The 20,185-nt window shown below is 37.5% G+C and overlaps 1 protein-coding gene across 7 annotated transcripts in view; it reads right to left on the minus strand.

Annotated features, from left to right (window-relative positions):
* Positions 1-20,185, minus strand: part of ZNF407 (zinc finger protein 407) — a 333,883-nt gene that overhangs the window by 114,575 nt on the left and 199,123 nt on the right. For all 7 annotated transcript variants that reach the window (XM_041408071.1, XM_041408067.1, XM_041408066.1 and 4 more), the window contains 2 exons: positions 18,586-18,669; positions 10,520-10,640 (listed from right to left, as the gene is read on the minus strand). In XM_041408071.1, the coding sequence (XP_041264005.1) occupies positions 10,520-10,640; positions 18,586-18,669 (205 nt within the window). The remainder of the gene's footprint in view (positions 1-10,519; positions 10,641-18,585; positions 18,670-20,185) is intronic.

Here is a 20,185-nt window from a genome sequence, read left to right on the forward strand (position 1 = left end):
CTCTGTGATTTTTTTTCACTCCTCTCCTCATCCACCTCTTTCAGGAAACATGAACTTAATTTATCTCAGCAGCTACTACAGGGTGTCAGTTTTCACTGAAACTGGCCAATAGCTTAAAAAGTTATTAAAGACACGAGTGAAAGATGGATGGATGGGCTGGCATAAGTCTCACAATAAGTTAGGGACAGAAGGCCAAAAAACAATCTTTGTCAACTGATTAAAAAAACCCTGCTTTTCCAAACTAAAGATACATCCTTTTTCCTGAAACCAAAACAAATTACTAATGGCTTTTTATATGTTAAAATACCCATATAAGAGATCTCCAAAAATTTGCTAATGGAAATGGTTCTCTGTATTTTAAAAAGAGCTTTTTAACAAAAATATGTCTGAAACACCATATTTTTCTAAGGAAATATCATCAAGACTTAAGAATTTATTTTAGTAGTTAAACAACTTCAAAATGGTTCTAAGTATTGCTCACCCTGTAGATTGTACATGCAAAATTTCAACAGAAATGTTTTGAAGAAGCTCAGTTTGCGAAGGCCTTCCACATGGGATTTGCAGCTGAACAAATGATGTCCCATGCTAAAATTGTTAGAGAGAATCCATAATCATCTTGAACGGGGATGAAAGGAGCATGCACAGAAGTTACAAACAAGAAACTATAAATACTATATTTTAAGGGGTATTAGCAATATCACAATGAACCACAGGATGATGTTCTGTTAGTTTATGATATCAGTAGAACCACTAGCTGTGTTTACAGGATTATAACACAAATAATTTTAGAGTATTATGAAATGAAGAGTTTGTGGGTTTTAAATGACAACATCACTAAATATATATATAAAAAAAAAAATAGCAATGCTGAAGAACACCAGGAGAAGTATCCCTTTAATGTATTAACTAAAAATATGGATTTATGGGCATAGATCTATATTCTAGGAATGACAGTTAGCTGGGTGGTTTGCTTAAGTGGAATGAAAAAGAAACCTAGGGAAAAAACCCATGCACTTACAGAAGGAGGTGGGAAAACATCAAGGAATGTCTCCACTCCAATCCTCTAACCCATGGGGGAGGGAGAAAGGAGAACACTGTTGCATTAGCTTGTTCCATTGCGTTAGGCACACTAAGCCTCAGCATATCTAACTTGCTGAGGAGATGATGAGGTGCGCTGTACCAACCTTATCTTTTCTCTGAAGACACAAAGTAAGAAGTAGCTTTGACCCAATGCATCCAAAAATGCAGAGCAACCTTTTGTTCATATATATTTTCTTTCCTTAATTCCTTTTCCACTATTAAAAGAGGACATTTTAAAACACATTTAAAAAAAAAAAGGTAACACCAGATCAGTACTCCATCACTTGCAATAACAAAACTGAGTGCTTTATATGCTGTTTATTCCCTAAGAAGTCTCAGCTATATGTATGGCTATTCAGATCTAAACATGCCTAGCAAAACCACAAAGATCATCCCAACCAGGGACAAAATAGCTGTAATAAGCAACTTAATAAGTTACAAAAGGACAACAGGCTCCTCTCCAGATTGTCTTTTTGTAAGTAAAGCCTCAAGGGAAATAGGGATCCCTGATCCATGACTTACGAGAATAAAGTAGAGTATCATACAACAGAGACTGCAAAATGGTTTTAGGGATGGTGAGCTGTTGTATACCAAATGGCCTGTCTTCCTTATGCCACATTATCCCATGGAGAATGCAACACCTTTTCCCAGCTTCTCAGAAAGGAGAAAAGACAACAATGCAAACCTTGAGACAAGCTCTCCCCTGGCCAACACTAAGCAGCTACTTTGAACCCACAGGTTCAAAGCAACATCTTCAGAACTCTGAGCTCCCAAATCTCGAATGCCTCTCTCTCCAAAGCAAAAAGCTGAGGTTCTCAGAGATGAGCTTTCATCCCATAGGGGTAACCCACACATTGGGAAGAGTGTGGCCAGGAGCACCAGACTTCCAAACGCCAGGTGCTGATGCTGCTCCAGAGCCTCAGTCCCACCATACATGTGGTGGTGCCTGGCAGACACTCTCCAGCCACACTGCAGAGGGGCCAGCCTGGTGCGTCGAGCCCACGCTTCCACTCTGCAGGTGGGGAACCTGTGGTGGGGACAGAGGCTCTAGTACCTGAGTTCCAAAAGTGCCTCAACTAACTCCCGGAGAATTTGGGCAGAAGCTGGTACAGAGACAAGGGCAACTCTGCTGGAATGCACAAGGAATTTTATTCAGCTTTAATAAACCAGGAATTTCTAACAATGCCAAATTTATCTGGAAAATTGCTCACCATTTCTAATGCATTAAAAGTATCTAAGTAGCAAGCTTTTCTCAAACACAAAAGCTCTTTCCTTTCCCTATTTTACTTGCTATTCAGCAATTCTTTTCTTTATCTCATTTGCATCAGACTTTAAACAGAAAAAGCCTTTCCCTTTCTTCCCCTTGCACTGGAGTATACCTCTTTCTGGGACTTCAGAACAGAACTTGCTTTCTGTGACTTCCCCAGATTTAATCTGTTTTGTATGTGACATGTGAAGGAGGAAGAGGGAAAGTTGTCACAAAGACAGCATTAATGCAGGAACTTGTTTTACAGGGTAGTAGCCATGCAGCCTGGAGAATAAACCCCACACAACACAACAGGCTCGTGTCTATCAATTTCATCTTGGAGACCTGTAGTGCTACCAAAGTAATTTCAGGTTGCTAGCTACCTGCCACATAGTTAGATGGTAGCTATCAGCAGTAGTAATAACAACAACAACAACAACAACAACAACAACAACAATAATAATAATAATAATAATAATAATAATAATAATAATAATTCCTTGTAGATTTCATCACCCTCAAAGATAGCTTTGGTCCTTTTATAATGACTGGATTGGGGATTAAGGAATGCCAAAAGAAACAAACAAATTAATTATTTTATTCTCTGCTGACAGGCAAGAGCAAAGAAAACATATATGGTTGTTTTAATCTTTTTTAAAATATGTTTTACACAAAAGGCTCACATTAATTAAGCCATGATGCCAATGATTATTTTTAGATCAAACCATTCTAACAAATGGAAGTTTATTTGCAGACATAAAAAATCTCCATTGTACTTCTTCATCAGAAGCACAGTAAGAATAGGAAATTACAGATCTTTCTGCTACTACAAGCTATATTAAGACCATAGCATTGCTGTTCATCTTGAGGTTAATACTAAAATGTTATTTACTATCAAAATACAACATATTTAGGATTGTTTTAATTTGAATAATATGCTGGTGTTTCAGATTGATAATCATGAATTAAGTATATATTAAATATAAATATGCATGTATTTATGATAACATATTTATGCTCTTTGAGAAAGAGGAATAGATGAGAGTGATGACTACATATGATAGCAAAAAAAGAAGTGTGAGGACAGAGAAGATAAAATGCGATAAAAGAGTACATTAGTTACATTAATCTGCATAAAATGGTCTTATTCATATTTCCTAGACACCAAATACTTCACAGTTTTGGGTTAAGTGTCTTGGACACTGATTCAGAAAAACCAGCATCAGTTCAGCAGGGAAGGGGCTGCCTCAGAAACATTTAGGGACAAAGCCCAAATTGAACAGTAGGGGAAAGACAGTGACTACTGAAAGAAACCAGGAGAGTGACCATGTTTTTTCAGAACTTAAATCAAAGTGTGAACAAATTACAAAGTGCTGGCCTACAATCAAGACAGCCTGTAACAAAGAGATGTTGAAACCAAATATTAATTTTTACATTGATATCAAAATGGCTTCAAGTCTCAGTAACATTAAACTCAGCAGACTCCTTTGAGTAATTTAGCACAGCATTTAGGCTTAAATAGATCCCTTAAAAGTTGTCCTTCAAAGGACTCAACCTAAAATGAGACTAGAATAGTATTATCAGTGTTTGCAATTGCACCACCACTTGGGCAGATCCTTAAAGTCCCAAGTTCAGTGTTAGCATGAGAATCACAGACCCATTGAGTTAAAAAGGCATATTTTAATTCCTCTTTCTTAGAGTGGCAATAGGGGGGAAAAACAACCCCTAAGAACAAACAAGTAAAAAAAAAAAAAAAAAAAGAAGGAAAAAACCCAAAACAACAAAACAGGTACCAAGGCTCATGGAATTATTGATTAATTTCTTTAACAAGTATTAGTCATTAAAATCAGTAAACGTCCATACTACCCTTCTACCAAGTAGAGTGCATTTACTACACTTTTAATTACAAATGTGGAGGACCTCACAAAATGATGACAGTATTTCATGCTGTGCCCAGGCCTCTTAACATGGCAACTTCCCAGTGGACCTCAGTCACCGAGTCAGCGCATGGCAGTGCACACGTGTGTGCATCTCCTCCTAAGAACCAACCGTGCTCCCTTGTACACACACGTTCTCTTAAGCACTCCATGCAGTGACATTGGACAGGGACAGCTTTGAGAGAGGGAGCCCATGTTCTTTTATACGCTGCCACCAAGGATTGCCCAAAACTGCAGAGACACAATTTCTCAGTCAGTGCAGACAGCAGACACGTCCCAGCAAGGGTCACGTCGTTACCTGTGTGCTCTGCGGTTCCGAGTGTTAGGAATTACATCTGCTTAAGCTGGTTAGCCTGAGAGCTGCTCTGCATTGCCTACTGCAACACTGCATATTTTCATTCTGAGTTCACCACATAAACTATATGCTAAAACTTAGGTGAATATAAGAGGTTTTATTAAGCCACAGAAACATTACAAAAGGTAATTATGCTGACCGTTGTTTTGTATGCCACGTATTCGCTGGAATAATTAAAATGTTTTTGCAACTATATCTAAATTCTATTTCAGATTATTTTTCTTTTCAAGACTTAAATGCTACAACATATTTGATTCCAGATTATTAGAAATATTTCCAAATATTTTACCTTAATTTTTATTAAAAACTAAGGAGGGAATAATATTCTGAGTTTTTATCTGGGAACTCTGCCCATGCACTGACAGAATGTCTCTCTAAACTTCTATCTTCATTTGTTTATAAGTCTCGTAGCACAAGGCACTGGATATCCTCAACTCTTGCTGCTGAACACAACAGAAGCTGAAGTACTTCCCAAAGGCCCTGTTTGCTGTATTACATACATGCTTTATTTTCCTTAACAACTTTGTATTTGTACAAAGTATATGCACAATATTTTTTCCAATTCTGCATTTGTGTGTGTATATATATATATATATATATGTGTTCTCCCATAGTGCAATGCTGGTTGCCACCTGGAATCCTCATCAGCCTATATAGCTGTATTACCTAGTTATTTCCTACACTGGCATATTAAATTTCACTGGTAACAAAGCACATGTTGATATTAATGTTTTAATGATAAATATACTGTTTTCATCATTTTATGTAGAATTTGCCTTAACAGCCTTTCAGTTTTGCTATGAATTAGTATGTATTGTTACCTCATCAGTAAAGTAGTCCCTAGTTATCTTTGATGTAACAAGGGAATAGTGCACAGCTGATGCAATCATACCTGTAAGTTATTGAATTCACCGAAACAGAGAGAAAACACTTACTTTGCACATTCTTATGACTTAGGTGCAAATCCCGGAGTGTATTATAAACTGGTCTTTACAACCTATGAACAGATACTATAAGTCAGACAGAAATAGGAACTCCCTAGGGATGCTGTCCAAAAAAAGAAAAGTAGCCCCTGTGGAGTAACTTCTCCTAAGTCATGCTGCTGCTGCTGCTGAAAATATGCAATGAATCCGTCTGCAGTTGGAATTTTAGATGCCATAATACCTTACAGAATGCTGTCTAATTATTTTATTATGCATAATAAATGTAAAATATTTATTTTAGCTTACATAACTATATTAAAAATGTATGCTATTTATTCTCAGTCTTGTAAGACATCCTTCACAAGTCGTATACTTTATAGAAAGGAATGCATCTGTATTGCTGGTCTGGCTGTTTGTTTTATCCAACTTCTGTACCTTCTTATCTATGGCTAAGGAATACCCCTGCATATTGCCTTCCATTCCCTCACCACCATGGTTCTGTGCAAAATGAACCATACAGTGGAATCCCAGAGAAGTGAAAATTATTTTCTTTAATCACAGCAGAGGGATGGCCTGAAGCATATTAACATAGTATCAGCCCCACACTCCTGTGGTCAACGTCGTAGCAATACTCCTTCTGCATCATGAAACTATGCCAGTGCTTCTCCTGAGCACTGTAATCCAACAAATTTGATCATGTGAGAGAAGCAGAGTTCTGCCTTTTGCATGCTCCCCCCATGCAACTCAGATCCATTTCACTGAAACATCCCTCTCACACACCATGAACATAAATTGCCTGAGAAGTTGTAGTAGTTATATAGAAAGTATGAACAAATTTAAAGTTGAATTTAAAACCATACATATGAATAAATGAGATTTCCCTTTCTTAGACACATGCAAAAAAATGCTGTATATCTGCAACTTTTATTGACAACATCAGACTTCGGGCAATTTTTCACTTCCACAATCAGGTTAAATTCAGGTACCTAACTATGCTGCAGGTTTAGAAAGTCTGTCCACAGACTATACAGCCAACAGATTTAGAAACCTGTGTCACAGATGTTGTTTGAATTCAGGATGTTATATAGCTCTTCAGTGTTTACTGTGCCCACTACCAAATGCAAACAGTACTGTTGTCAGTGTTACTCCAGGACGGTGTCATCTGAAAAGTTCAGCCACATAACACATCTTTTTTAAATGACTAGGAAATATAAAATAAGCATTGCATAAGTAATGGTAGTGCAGGGCCCTGTGAGACCAATTCTGTATTATAAAATTAGGTTGAACATTAATTAAGGGTGAATGAATATTTTTGTATGACAAAGCACATTGACTTAAGAATGGAGAGACATGCTGTGTGATTTGAAAAAGTAAATGCAAAGGAAAATCATGCATATTTTTATCTAAATAGGGAAAACCTAAATTGAAAACCCAAATGTGAAAAATATGTAATCAAAAATACAAGTAAATGTTTGTGTTTATGAATATTATACTTTGCTTCCTTCTAAAGGATTTTTAAAACTGTACTGAAAACATAATTTCAAATTGTAATTGTTACTGGAAGTTGCATACTACATGTATCAAAAAGCAGATGTCAATTTTTTTGTCATCAAAATACAAAAGATTTAGACGAAAATAAATATCAAGTGGTCACAGTACAAAAACTAGAGATGGAAGGGAACATTTTTCACAAGAATACTGAAGTACAACTATAAACATATGCATACTATAAAGAATTTATAATTTGCAAGCTAAAAATGCTAAGTTAGTTTACTATTCCCTTCAGAAAACCACATCCATTCATGTCTTTTTCTAGTTAAAAAAAGAATGTCTCATGCTGTGTGCCATATAGGGAATAAATTGCCTTTTCTGTTCCATGCAGCCAAAATCACTCTTTTCCCCATAGTATCATACAGTTTATCATACTTCAGTTTATAAAGTTTATAACAGTTCTTAAATTCAGATTAGTTTCTTCCAATAGCCCTTTTTCTGTACTTCTAGCCAGAGTTATCTAGCCTTTCACTCACTAGACTGGCAAGAATTTTTGCAGGATGATTATTCACAATTTCAGGCTGAGGAATTGAAAAGTTTGAAGTCAAGATTCTCCAAGAATACTCTGAACACCAATGAGCTGAATGGGAATTGTTTAAATATCTTGTACTTAGCCACTGTTTTAATTCAAGTGTCTCAAACTACTTTATAGAACAGAGATCAGTTATCAATGAAAGGAAATTTTATATTAGGACTAACAATACTTTCCTCCATATCCCAGCACAAGAAGAGGAATACTCACCTCCCTGAAAGTACAAGGCTCATTAAAGAGTCTGCAGTTGCCAAGCAACACTAAATAGCAACATATGAAATAGTCTGGATGAACTTACAGTGCAAGGGCCGAGCTCACAGCATCACAATGAGACCTCAACCACTAGACTTAGGGTGAATTTTATCACTACATCAGCAGATTTTAAAATCTTCATTTTAACATTTTCTCTAGATGACACTTGCAAGACTATATACCATCTGCTGAACTGGTGCAAACAATATTGTTTACAGAGTTGCTAATAACTTTCCTTTAAAAGAGAAATACTGCGTGACTTGACAAGGAGGCAATATGTGATTCCTTTGAAATTGTAGTTTAAAACGAAGAGAAAGGTGGATAGAGAGCAGAACATATACTTGCCAACAAGGCTGGCTAATATCCCAGGACTGTGGAAACTGGCAGTCACAAGCAGGACTGTGACTGCTTGTCTGAGCTAATAAATACAGCAGCCGCTCTACGGGCTCCTCTGCAGCTACACAGAGTGCCTCACTGCCTCTATGAACTTGCAGCAGCAGCAGCAGCATAGCTCTGGTTCCTGCATCCCTACCAGATGTTTTTCAGCTGAGTTTGGAACATATTTCCTGCAGAATCAAAACTTCATCAGCTGGTATCTGTAGAGATCAGCCTCCAAAGGTTAGGTCAAAATTGGCCTGTGAAAGATGGAAACTAACATTCTATTGTCATGAAACAGCTATTTTTCAGTAATATAAAAGCAGGGCATGCCCAGATATTTCTTGTTAATCCTGATAAAATATGCTGTGCTTGCATATTCTCTAATAACCTCCAGTATAATAAAATACTCTTAAAACTTTCTATTTCTTGGAATTTATATCCCATATAGAAAACTCTTTATCCAAAGTAAAATGATCTCCTGTCTTTCACTCAACAGAGCACTGGGTTATGCATTTTGTCATCCTGAGTGAGGGAAGCACAGCCACTCATTGGATCTGTGTAACAAACCCCAAACTGATTCACATCTACAACACTCCCAGTGTCTTGGGTCTTCAAGCTAGGATCTCAATCCCACTGTAATCCACTTCTCATTACCTAGCCCTGTAATAAGACTAATCCTGCCAGTTGGGATGATTCAGTAAAAGTGGATGACCACAAGATTAAGTGTCCTAAAACACACAGCATTAAAGACAGCACTTCTTACCTTCAGTGCAGCACATCATGTCACACTAATGCTTACACGCTCTCACTTCACTCAACACAGACCTTTTAACACAACTGCTCTGACAAATGAAAACCACCTCTATTTCCTAGGTGACTTACTGAAGCTGACAAAACCACTTCTACTTATAAAGAAAAATATAAAGAAAGCAGTGACACCCTTAAGGTGGCAGCATAGAAACACAGCCCCCTCCCCCTGAGGTTATCAAATTCAGTTCTCTGCAGTTCTAGTATGTGATTTAATGGGTGCTCAGTACAGAAGAGTTCACTGAATGTTTGCCCCACACAAACAAAATGATGTTTTGTACAGAAAATGTGTGACCACTGCAGAAGCTTTTCTGTACAAGAGTTTTCTGTAAAGTAGCTCATAAATAGCATGAAAACAGGTATTATGAGAGCAGATAGGCTTCATTATATAGTCTTGCTTTAGGAAACTACATTAAAACTTATACTGAAGGAACATTACAGTTGTATGTTCAGCATGAAAAGAAAATAAAAAATGCTATAGAGGTATAATAAAATATTTAACTTTTCCCTCTAGTGTGCATGCATCGCAACACATACATCTAATCATATACCATTTATCAAATGTAATGCTGATTTTTAAAAACTTCTTGAACATCAACTCTTGCAAATTGTCCACAAAATACTTCTATGGATTCCTTTATGGTACACATAGACTAGCCACCTCACTGCAAGGTACTAAAAGTATTCAAGAATGCAGAAGAAGTGTATTTAAGAGTAAAGATGCACTTAAGAACCAATAAGAGATCATTTAACAAGTAGTCTGTAACAAGCCAAAGACACAGGCAATAAGCACCAGAAGTAATCTTTACTGTTCAGTCATACGATTCCTTTAAAATTTAAACTTTAAATTTAAAATTTCAACTGCCCTAACATGGGGATGGGTTTTAGTGGCGTAACATGGGAGGCTTTGCCATGTAACCAACCCCATGGCCAACTTCCATCCTAACACCCTGGCTAGCAAGGAAAAGAAAAACTGGAGCAGAACTGTTCAGAGAAGACTCTGAAGAACTGTAACTAGCTCAAGTTGTTTCCAGTTCTAGTAAGTGTCTAGTGAGTATTTATGCTGGTAAGCCTTTTAAAGAACTTTTCTTTTCTTGGTGAAATGGTTGCAATTCAACCAAGAAAAATTTCAAAACCACAAATGATTTGAAAAGGCAATGTAGATAAGCAGCCTCACCACAGAGAATTCAAACAGACACTGGAGCAGCTGTGAAACAAACACTCAACATTAGCACTGTAGTGTTACCACTAAAAGGTTTCCCATCATTTGTTTTTCTTTATAAAGTAACACCTAAATACTGAAGACTAAGTTTTTAAATTTAGCTCCTAATTTAATATGTAATTACTGCTGCCCTGATGGTGTTTTAATGGCAATATATTTTTATTGGTGGCTTCAAATGAACCTCATCTGATCACCTTAACCCTTCTCTCATCATGCTTTAGTTAATGACTCATTACCTGTAGTCACACCAGGGACATCTGTAAGGCTTTTCTCCAGTATGGACACGCTTATGTCGTGTCAGATGCGATTGTGTTGTGGATGCAAAGTTACACTCATCACATTTGAATGGTTTCTCTCCTAGAAGGTGACAAGAGAAGATTATCAGTTTTCATCTCCAAAAAAGGAAGACAAACCTAAATTTCTGGCATACCCCTTGAGACAACTTTTAGCTTTTGTGCATATATATAGCAAACATAAATACAATAAAATTTCCAAATACAATGCATTAACTGCAAAATATGACAGAAATACATCAGTATCCAGCTGACTTCCCACAGGAAATTACACAGCAGCAAAAAGGAAGAGAAAGAACAGCACTGAAACAGAGTAACCTTGTTACTGGGTCTTACTCCATGAAAATACCCTAACCAGGTGACAGGCATTTGTCTCACATCACATCTTCTCTTCAATCTGGGCCACGAACAGCCCCAAAAGCAACACAGGGGGAGGCAGAAGGAGAAAAATCACACTAATGCTTGTATTCAGCATAAGCTCAGAAAGGAATATCTCCAGGTGAAAAGTGTCTTTGTTTCCATCTCCAACCTAAGTTTTTAATGTTGTCATTTAAATAACATAAATAAACTGGGACTGAGAATATGAAACAGAACTCTCTTCTCCACTATCTTGCCTGTTAGTCTTCTGCCCTTGTGAATATTTTCTGAACAGTAGGCCAATTTTCAGCAGAAGGACTTAAAAGGTTAATGAAAATAAAACAAACACCAACTACTAAACTTTGACTAGCACAATATTTTCAGATGACTAAAATTCAATCTCTGCTGAATGTACAGCTGCACTGAAAATTTCTAGAGGACTACTAACCGAAGAAAAGTATGGAGAAACTAAAAGCCAGTTCCTGACTTAGGTGATCTTCACTGCAGTGCGCAAGCCTTCCAATGTATTTATCTAAAAACTACACAAAGAATCAACATCCCTGACTTCTCAAGAAGTCTGGATGAAACTGCTAGGAACAGACATCTACCTTGTAGACTGTTCAGAGACCTAGGACAGGCAGTTTCAAACTGAACCATAACCCTCGTAGCAGGCATAACGTGAAGTTTTTCAGGATGACAGAAGACACACCACCAGCATAAGAATATCAGCACAAGTGGCCTTCTGCAATCAGTAGCAACAGGCCACTCCCAAACAGCCATGCCTCCAAGACGAATTTTTCAAGCTGTTTACAGCAGGAGACACTGAAGATTTTGACATAGACTTTGCCAAAATTCTGAGAACAGAGAGAAATATGCATTTCTCATTCTTGGAGATTGTTGGGGTTTTCCTTCGCACGGGAAAAAGATGCACAAGGCCCTCAAGGCCTGAAAAACGCCTGATGCTGGATGGAAAGAGAACAGAGCAGCTTCTGAAAGCTCCATAAAGAGTTGGAATAATTGCTTTTAGCAGCTGTGGGAGAGAATACTAGCCAATGTTTTTCATTTATTGTTTCATGGGACACGGAAAGGTGAAGGGGCAGGACACAAAGCCGAAGCCTCCATGCTGGACAAATTGAGACTGCTAGAAAGTATGTCTTTCCTGCCCCAAATGGGGTTTTCTTGTCAGACCCTGACACTCTGCTCTGGAGAAGCTGATTCTCCCAGCAGCTTGCATGGTAGTGGCTGCTGCTTCAATTAAATCTCTGGGAGGCCATAGACTCCCTAGCAACATAACCTGTTCTTGAACTGAACATTTCCCCTTCTGATTTATTTTATCATCTAGCATTAAAGAAGATAGCAACATTTTCAAGCCTAAGTAGTTAAGCCACAGGTATTTTAGATAACATACATACTTATTTTAACTAGTTTCATTTAAAATGCACTAGAACCTTGCCAACTTGCCCCCATGGAAAAAAAAAAAAAAAAAGGCAGATCTGAACTGAAAGGAGATTTTTAGTTTGCCATTCAGGAGAGAACAAATCAAACAAAGGTTTGCTGCTGTGCCAGGGCAGGGCCAGTGGGGCTGACAGCTGAGTGAGGGCCTGTTGAAGCCAGGAGGGCTTGCAAATTCCATCGTGACTGTAAGAAAAATGGTAATCCTTGCCCACTGCTCCAGGAAGTTTCTCCTTAGGAAATCCTTGTAGCTAACTGCTCCTGTCAAGTAGACTATGTGTAAATCTCACCTGACAGAAAATACATCACAGCAGAACCACACAACAAAAGCCAACTAAATGGGGAGGAAAAAAGACAGCCTAGCACAGCCTGTAATTCTTAGCAGCTGTACATAAGAAACAATATTTTTATGGAAAATCCACCAGGTTAATTAGTACAGTTGAAAAAAACCTCAAAGACAACTACATATTTCTTTGGGTTGGGTGATATTGAAGAGCATATTAGCTGCAGGAGTACTTTTATTTATTTGTTTATTTATTAAAGCTTTCCACAGACCCACTGATTTAAGAATTTTTTGTCTTCCCTATCTATGGGTCAGGATGCTTCGAATCGGTCTTTGTGTCCCAGTTTTCCCTCCACCCTTCTTGCCCCCAGACATTTCAGGCAATAAACATAATTCTTTTAATATGGACTGCCATTAAAAATTCCAAGAGGACTCTTGTTCACCCCCTGTCAAGGTTCTAATTCATACAAAATTAAAATGACACGAATAAAAATATCAGTATCGACAGTATTTTTGAAAACAATAGTATATAATAACTTTAAATGGTGTATCCATAACCATGAGGACAAAGTCTATTCTATTTAAAGACCAATAAAGGTAAAAAAAATAAAATCACCCCTCACCCATTACCACTACAGAAGACTAATCTTTCTCACCATCTCTACCTTTGTCAATAACAAGCCAAAATGATTCAATGGTCAACAAGCTCTAAGGAGGAACAAAAAAGGACACACATTCCAAGATCAAGGACCCACTCTGTGGGGGTTTACTTTGTTTTTAACACAAGCACTTTCAAAAAGCTACATTTCCTGACCACGGGATTACAAAGGAAATGGCTTTGCATTTTTTGACAACACTGCAACCAACTTCTGAAGTGCATCTGTTGATTAAGTCACCTGACATGGAAAATTTGTGTTTCAACAATCAAAAATTGGGGAAGAAAATGACAAAAGGACCACTTCATACAGAACACTAGTATATAAAAGCTGCTGCTAACCAGTAACTCCAGTTTTCTCTTTTTCTCTTGCTACTTACAGAAAGCTACTTGCTTTCTCTTTCTCTTAGAGAAATTGTAAATTTCTCTAAGGTAGGGAGAAAGTTTTAAAAGCCCAGGTTTTTGGTGTCTTTGCTAGTCAAAGGTCTGCTATAATCAGTTTGCCAATCTGCTGTAAATGGTGTAAATAGAAAAAGGAAAACAACAAAGATGCTCTTCAAATTTCATCTCTTGCTGAAAAGAGAAGTAAGTCTTCTTACTGTGCTGCATTTCCTGTGGTATTCAACATTATAATTCTTTTAAGCTGTGGTGGGGAAGTTGAAGGGGAGAAGCTACATTATACATATAAATTCAATGCCGAGTAATGTAACTACACATTAAAGTCAAAGAGCAGTTCACATGAGAAATAGAAACACAAAGTGAGTCACTCATCTGGATAAAAACACATATATTATTAAATTTTCTTTCTTTATTACATTGACCTATAAATGTCTTGAGATGAGTGAGCAGAAGCAATCATACAAACAGTGCTCTGTACAATATAAGCTACCATCTTCAAAAATGCATGAAAATATTTGAACAAAGACTCGATCTCCTTAAGCAGTCCCCAGGTTCATGGTGACTGCCAAAGGAGTGCTCAGTAAGCGTACTTACCCACTAACACTTTACTACTGTGATGTACTTCTACCAACCCTGGGAAGATCTCACCATAACCAACACATGGAAAGCAAATGCTGACTGTTGATGTGTAGAAGATGAGGATGGGGTTTTTGCAATTTGCAGAGTACTAACCAACATTAAAATAGGGATTTCATGCAAGAGAACACAGGCTGTGACGAATCAGCACTGTGGGACCGAGTCAGCTACTGCTGCACAACATGAAAGTTTACTGGGAAACATGTAGAAGAATGGGCAGACAAAGGAGGTGAGCAGAACAATAAGAGCAAGAACATAAAGAAAAAACATTTTAAAATTATGAATTGTTTCTGTGTTTTCATTTCAAGCCAGAAATAATTACCCTTGCTTGGTTTTTCCTCCTAGTTGATTATGATTAAGGCAAAATATTTAAATTATCTGATATTATATGCTTCTTGTATGTGTGTGTGTGTTAATTTTTGGTGGCTGATTTATAGGTTATTTACACTTTTATGTTACAAAATTCAGGTAATCATTCAATTCTTTGTGTAATTCAACTTACTCTAAATCCAGCAAAAAACTCTCTTCAGGAAAGTTTTCTTACTGGAACAAAATAAGAATCAAAAAAACTTGCTTCAGGATGACTCAAAACACAAAACCTTTTCCTCTCAGCCTTGTTGAGACACCAGAACTACAGCATCTATGTTCCTGCAGCAGTGCAAACTATCCCTTATTTACCGCACAGCACCAGCCGATACTGCGAGCGGTCCAAGTGTCCTAAGACAGTTTATCACAGCCTAGGCAGCCACAAGTGCCTATTGTAAAGCATTTGGCAGACAGAGACGGAAGTATTCCTTTCAGTGTGATATAATTCTGGCAAAACTCTGGACCACACCTTAAGCCATTGCTTCAATTCACAAAACAGAAGTTTACGCCATGGATATTTACATCATCAGTGAAAGACTTTCAGAATACCAGAGACAGATTCTTGAGAATGCAACTGGAAGAACGCGTACTCAGGTCATAAAATAATGTTGGAACATCATCCCAGGCAAAATCAGCCAACAACGTAACTTATTCTCCGTCCAAAATGTATGCTTCTCACAGGACCAGGTCAACATTACAGAGACAATGTATTTAAAACAGAATAAAAACATCTACTGGTAACACACCAGGATTCTCTTAATAGGTCAAATTATTTGTTCCTACTTTACAGTTGAGATGGCCTATATCAAGGAAATCTTTATGCACATGCATCATGTTTGCAAATATGTTAAGTACTAAAGTTTTTCAAGTCTTAAAACTAATGGCTGTTCCTTTCAGTTGAACGTTTCCGTGCTTCTTTCATTCAAAACAAAAAACATGTCTTCAAGGGATAACTCCTGTTTACCAAAGCAGTCTGTGTAGTTTGCTGTAAGAGTGACCAAGGGTCAGCTCTTTTCACACCAAGTTATGTTGCCTGTAATATTTCCAAAGAAAAAATGCATCTTTCACAAGATAAAGGCATTTCTCCAGGTACAAAGAAAGACTCTCATCTAAAAAAAGAAGAACAGAGTAAGAAATACCAGAATAAAGAGTATCAAAAGTCTAAGTGGCTGGTCCTACAGCCAGTCTTCCCTTGTGTCAAATCTCTACCAGCAGCTGAACATTTCTCTGGGCTGTCAGGACATCTGAGGCCTTGAGGCTGGGACGAGAGGAGACTTGTTAAGTTGGTTAGGGCTCCTTAACTACATGTGAGGATTTGTTCATTTGCCCTTGAATTGTGGGCCTCTGACAGGTGATAGAAGTAAATTTTGGATTGGAAGATGTTCTGTGTCAGCCCCCTTGACAGCTTGTATTACAGTAGGGAATTATTTAAGCCATTTAGAATATTTTTGATATCTACCCCTTTCCAACCTGATTGTAATTGGCTTTGGCATTATGCTTTGGGAAAATTGTGCCAACAGGAGACAGAGGAAAAAAAAGTAAAAAGTACAAGGAGGAGTGCAAGCAGCTAATGACTGAGATAAAGTTGAGCACTGGATGAAAACACAATGGAACCCATGTAAGTGCAACAATGCTAGCAAAGGTGGATTGTGTCATTCTCCTTGAAACAAATAGAAGGTACAGATAATTTTTCTGCTAAAGAATCATCTCTGATTGTTTGTGCCACAGAGGCAGATAAATGCCAAAAAGATAGATCCCTCTGTCTCTGAGATACTGTCCTATATAGTATAAAGTTAATAGCAAAGTAATAACGAGCCTCCAGTCCTGACATAAAATATAAAGTTATGCTTGCTAGATGCAAGCTTCATGATCTATAACCTGTAAATCCCTGTGATCATAGCACAAGAAGCCTCTACCACACTGGCAAAAGAAGGGCAAAAATGCCTTCAAAAATCTTGACAGCTTTTCACCAGGAGTACACCATATTTTCAGCCTAATTTTGCACATAAATCAGGAAATAAAATAGATTTCCTCTTGGCTGGTGGCCTAATGATACTATATATATATATATATATATTTGATGATAAAGGCTTACATTTCAGAGAAACTAGATCTGCACTCACATCATAGGTACAGACAACATGGGTAAATACAAGAATTTGCATTTCTTCTATATCCCCATCCTGAAAGAACTGTTTACCATTTGTGTGGCTACACTGACTATGAGTCCTAGATGTATGCAAGATCCCAATGTGCTCACATGGCAGGGCAATCAAAAACAAAAGGTATTTCCTATCCTCTTGATAACAATGATTTATTTTTGCTAAAGAATTAATTAATTAATCAATTTCTTAGCCCACATTTGTTAAACTTGTGCCAACATGTGAAAATTCTTCAAAGCTCCAGAAAAATGGAAACTTTAATTATAACTGAAGCATACAGCTTCTATTCCAGTAGTTGTAACTGCTCATGCTATCATTCAGAGTGTAACAATAAGATAACTTATTATGTTTACTAAATTACTTTTATTGGTCACTTGAAAAATACAAACTTCCTGCAGTGAATGGGAACTGACTTTGGCAGTACACAAATTTATGTTCCTGGTTATTAGAAAAAAAAAATATGAAAGGAGGATTACTAATGAGACTTGCAAGCAAATTTTGGCCTTGAATACACATATATTTTTTAGAGCTTATCTGTTTCAAGATATTGACTAGTACTGAAAATCCTACCTTTCTGAAAGCATCAAAATCCCCTCCAAATATGGTTGCTTTAAATAAACTAAAAACAGGGTGGGAAGAATTGCTTCAGGCTCTCAAGAAAGAGAGTAGCTGCTCTCCAGGAAATTACACATTTAGATGGTATATGTCTGAATGAAGATTAGTTTATACAGGAACATAATAAAATCTCCCACTGTGATTCCTTTACAAAATCCATGGAAAATTCATGATGTAACAACTACAGCTTCTCATTTGTTAGCCATTTCTTTCCACTGTACATTAGACAATGGTCACTTAACTCACACTGCAATTCCTGATGATATTACATTATCCTCATGATAGTCAGTAAAACAAAAAACTACAGTGTCTTAAACAGCAACACTTCTACGTCTGTTTGAACAAAATCTATTCAAATAATCAAACACAAGGAACTACTAAAAAGCACAATTAAGGTAGAATGTATTAATAAATGTTTAATACTTACACTTTTTCTGGTCTTCTGGAACTAAGAACCAATTTAATTTTGTCTGATATTAAAATTTTATAACCATGTGGTAGGAAAGCTTTACTAATTCTGGGAGAGAAATCTTGCTTTACATGCCAGCCATGTGGTAACTCTTAAAGTTGCACCTATTAATTACAAACTATTTTAAAATTACAAAAGGGCAACTGAAACAACACTAGCTTTCAACTACACTTCAGTCCAAAAAAATGGATTAATTTATATGTAGTCTCTAATTTTCATCCAGGGACATTCTAGCAGTCTCTTGCAAAATCTTCACAGTAGGTAATCTATTTGGGCCTTGGAAAAAAAATTAGTAGACTTAGTACTCATTGAAAGAAGAAAGCCAGTCTTCACAACTCTACTTCCTTCTTTCAGGAAGAAAAAAAACCCATAAAAACCCAAACGCACCATAAATACCGCGCACTCACCCCCAAAGAATTATTCAAACTCCCAGCTAACAGATTTGATGCAGACCGTGGGTACAGCGATTTCACAAAAACGAGCAAAAGCAAAGCAAACAATGAGCCAATGTCTTATTTGTGCTGCAACGTGCTGTTTGACTTGCGTTACTCCCCAGTGCAGAGGGACTCCCTTGCTGGGGAAAACACAGCGAAGAGCAAAGACAGCTTTACTGACCTGTGTGCTGCCGCCGGTGCTTGGTGAGGGCATGACGTGTCCCGCCGGCAAAGCCACAAAGGTCACAGAGGAACGACTTCTCGCCTGTTGCAACAATAAACAGATGAGGGACTGCGGAGGTCACAGATCATTAAAACATATCTATCAAGGCTTTCAGGGTTACTAATTCCTCCAATCAAATGTTTCCATGTAAATATGTCAAATGGGAATGAAATTACCACTGCGGTTTATTGACTGTGATAAAATCTGAAAAGCACCACTGAACATAATTACATACTTGTCAGACCCATAAAAATTAGCTTTATTATCAATGGAATGGTTTTGTACAACTTCATTTCTGTTAGATGTCTTCCAGATGGGGCTGCTTTATGCACTTGAACAGTTTTTATGCATATCCTGATTTTTTACAATTCCCATACATCTGGCCTTTCTGTGCTGAGTAAAGATTGCCTGGAAAAAAAAAAGTTAATATACTGTATATATGATTCTGCTTAAATAAAATACATTTAATTTACTAACAAATTAAAGGTACTGAGAAATTTTCAACAGACTAGGTCACAGTCATCTTTAGTTACCTTCTATTTAGTAATGAGTATTAAATTATTTTCTTGAACACAAGAAGAGTGTAGGCAACAATAAAAGCCAAGTTATTCAGTACCAGTGGCAATTCAGCACTGTTTATGTTTCTAAAGTTTTCATGGCATAAAGAAAACAGGTCTGGGGATTGCTGCTGAAATTGCAGCAGAACTCACATTGTTCGTCTTTAAATCATAATTCTTCATTCCAAACCTCTGGACCAATTTGAGGGATTTTGGCAAGTTCAATACTCATTAAAAGTGTATAAATACCCTCTTTTTAGCCCTTTTTTTTTAACAGAAGCTAGGATTTTGCCCTGTTGCCTATACATACAGTTTATCATTTCACAGCAATATTTTTACTCAGTATGTACTAACATGCACAGAAATCCCAGTCCATAAAGGCCACATGGAATGTCATTAAGAAGCAGTAACCCCAACCTCAGGTACAGTCTCAAAATCTTGAGATAAGACTGAAATTTTAAAATTTTTTATTAAAGAATCCCACTAGTCATTTGGAGCCAAATTTTCTCCTTCCACAGTAACACAGCAGCAAGGGGGCTGGTGGGGCAATGATGCTGAATTCATTGAAACTAACAATCTCCTTCCAATTCTTCCAGATGGGGAAGGAAATCCAGTTCCTACAAAAGATGGCTGGGTTAAGAGGTCCGGTGTCAAATTACCAAGTCCTCCTGTGGAGACAGAAGGATGGAAACCTCCATGCTATTTATTCTCACACAGCTAGGCACAAGAATACACAGACCTTCTGGAAAGACACAGTGAACTTTGGATACTGTCCACATAAGCAAGAGAGCATCTCGTGAGTCGGAGCTTTCCCAGGGACCAGCTGCCCTCAATGAGGTCTCTGAGGAACCCCAGCTCCTCACCCAAGATGTCCCAAGTGAGGCCCTGGGCCCTGTGATACCAGGAAAAAAGCAATTCCGAAGTTTCCAAGGCAGCTTGAATCCTACCACCAGAATGGGATGACAAAAGAGCTGATAAACCTCTGCCACGTAGCGAGGCTA

The sequence above is a fragment of the Onychostruthus taczanowskii genome, unplaced genomic scaffold, assembly GCF_017590055.1.
Source record: "Onychostruthus taczanowskii isolate IOZ18803 unplaced genomic scaffold, ASM1759005v1 scaffold29, whole genome shotgun sequence".
NCBI lineage: Eukaryota > Metazoa > Chordata > Aves > Passeriformes > Passeridae > Onychostruthus > Onychostruthus taczanowskii.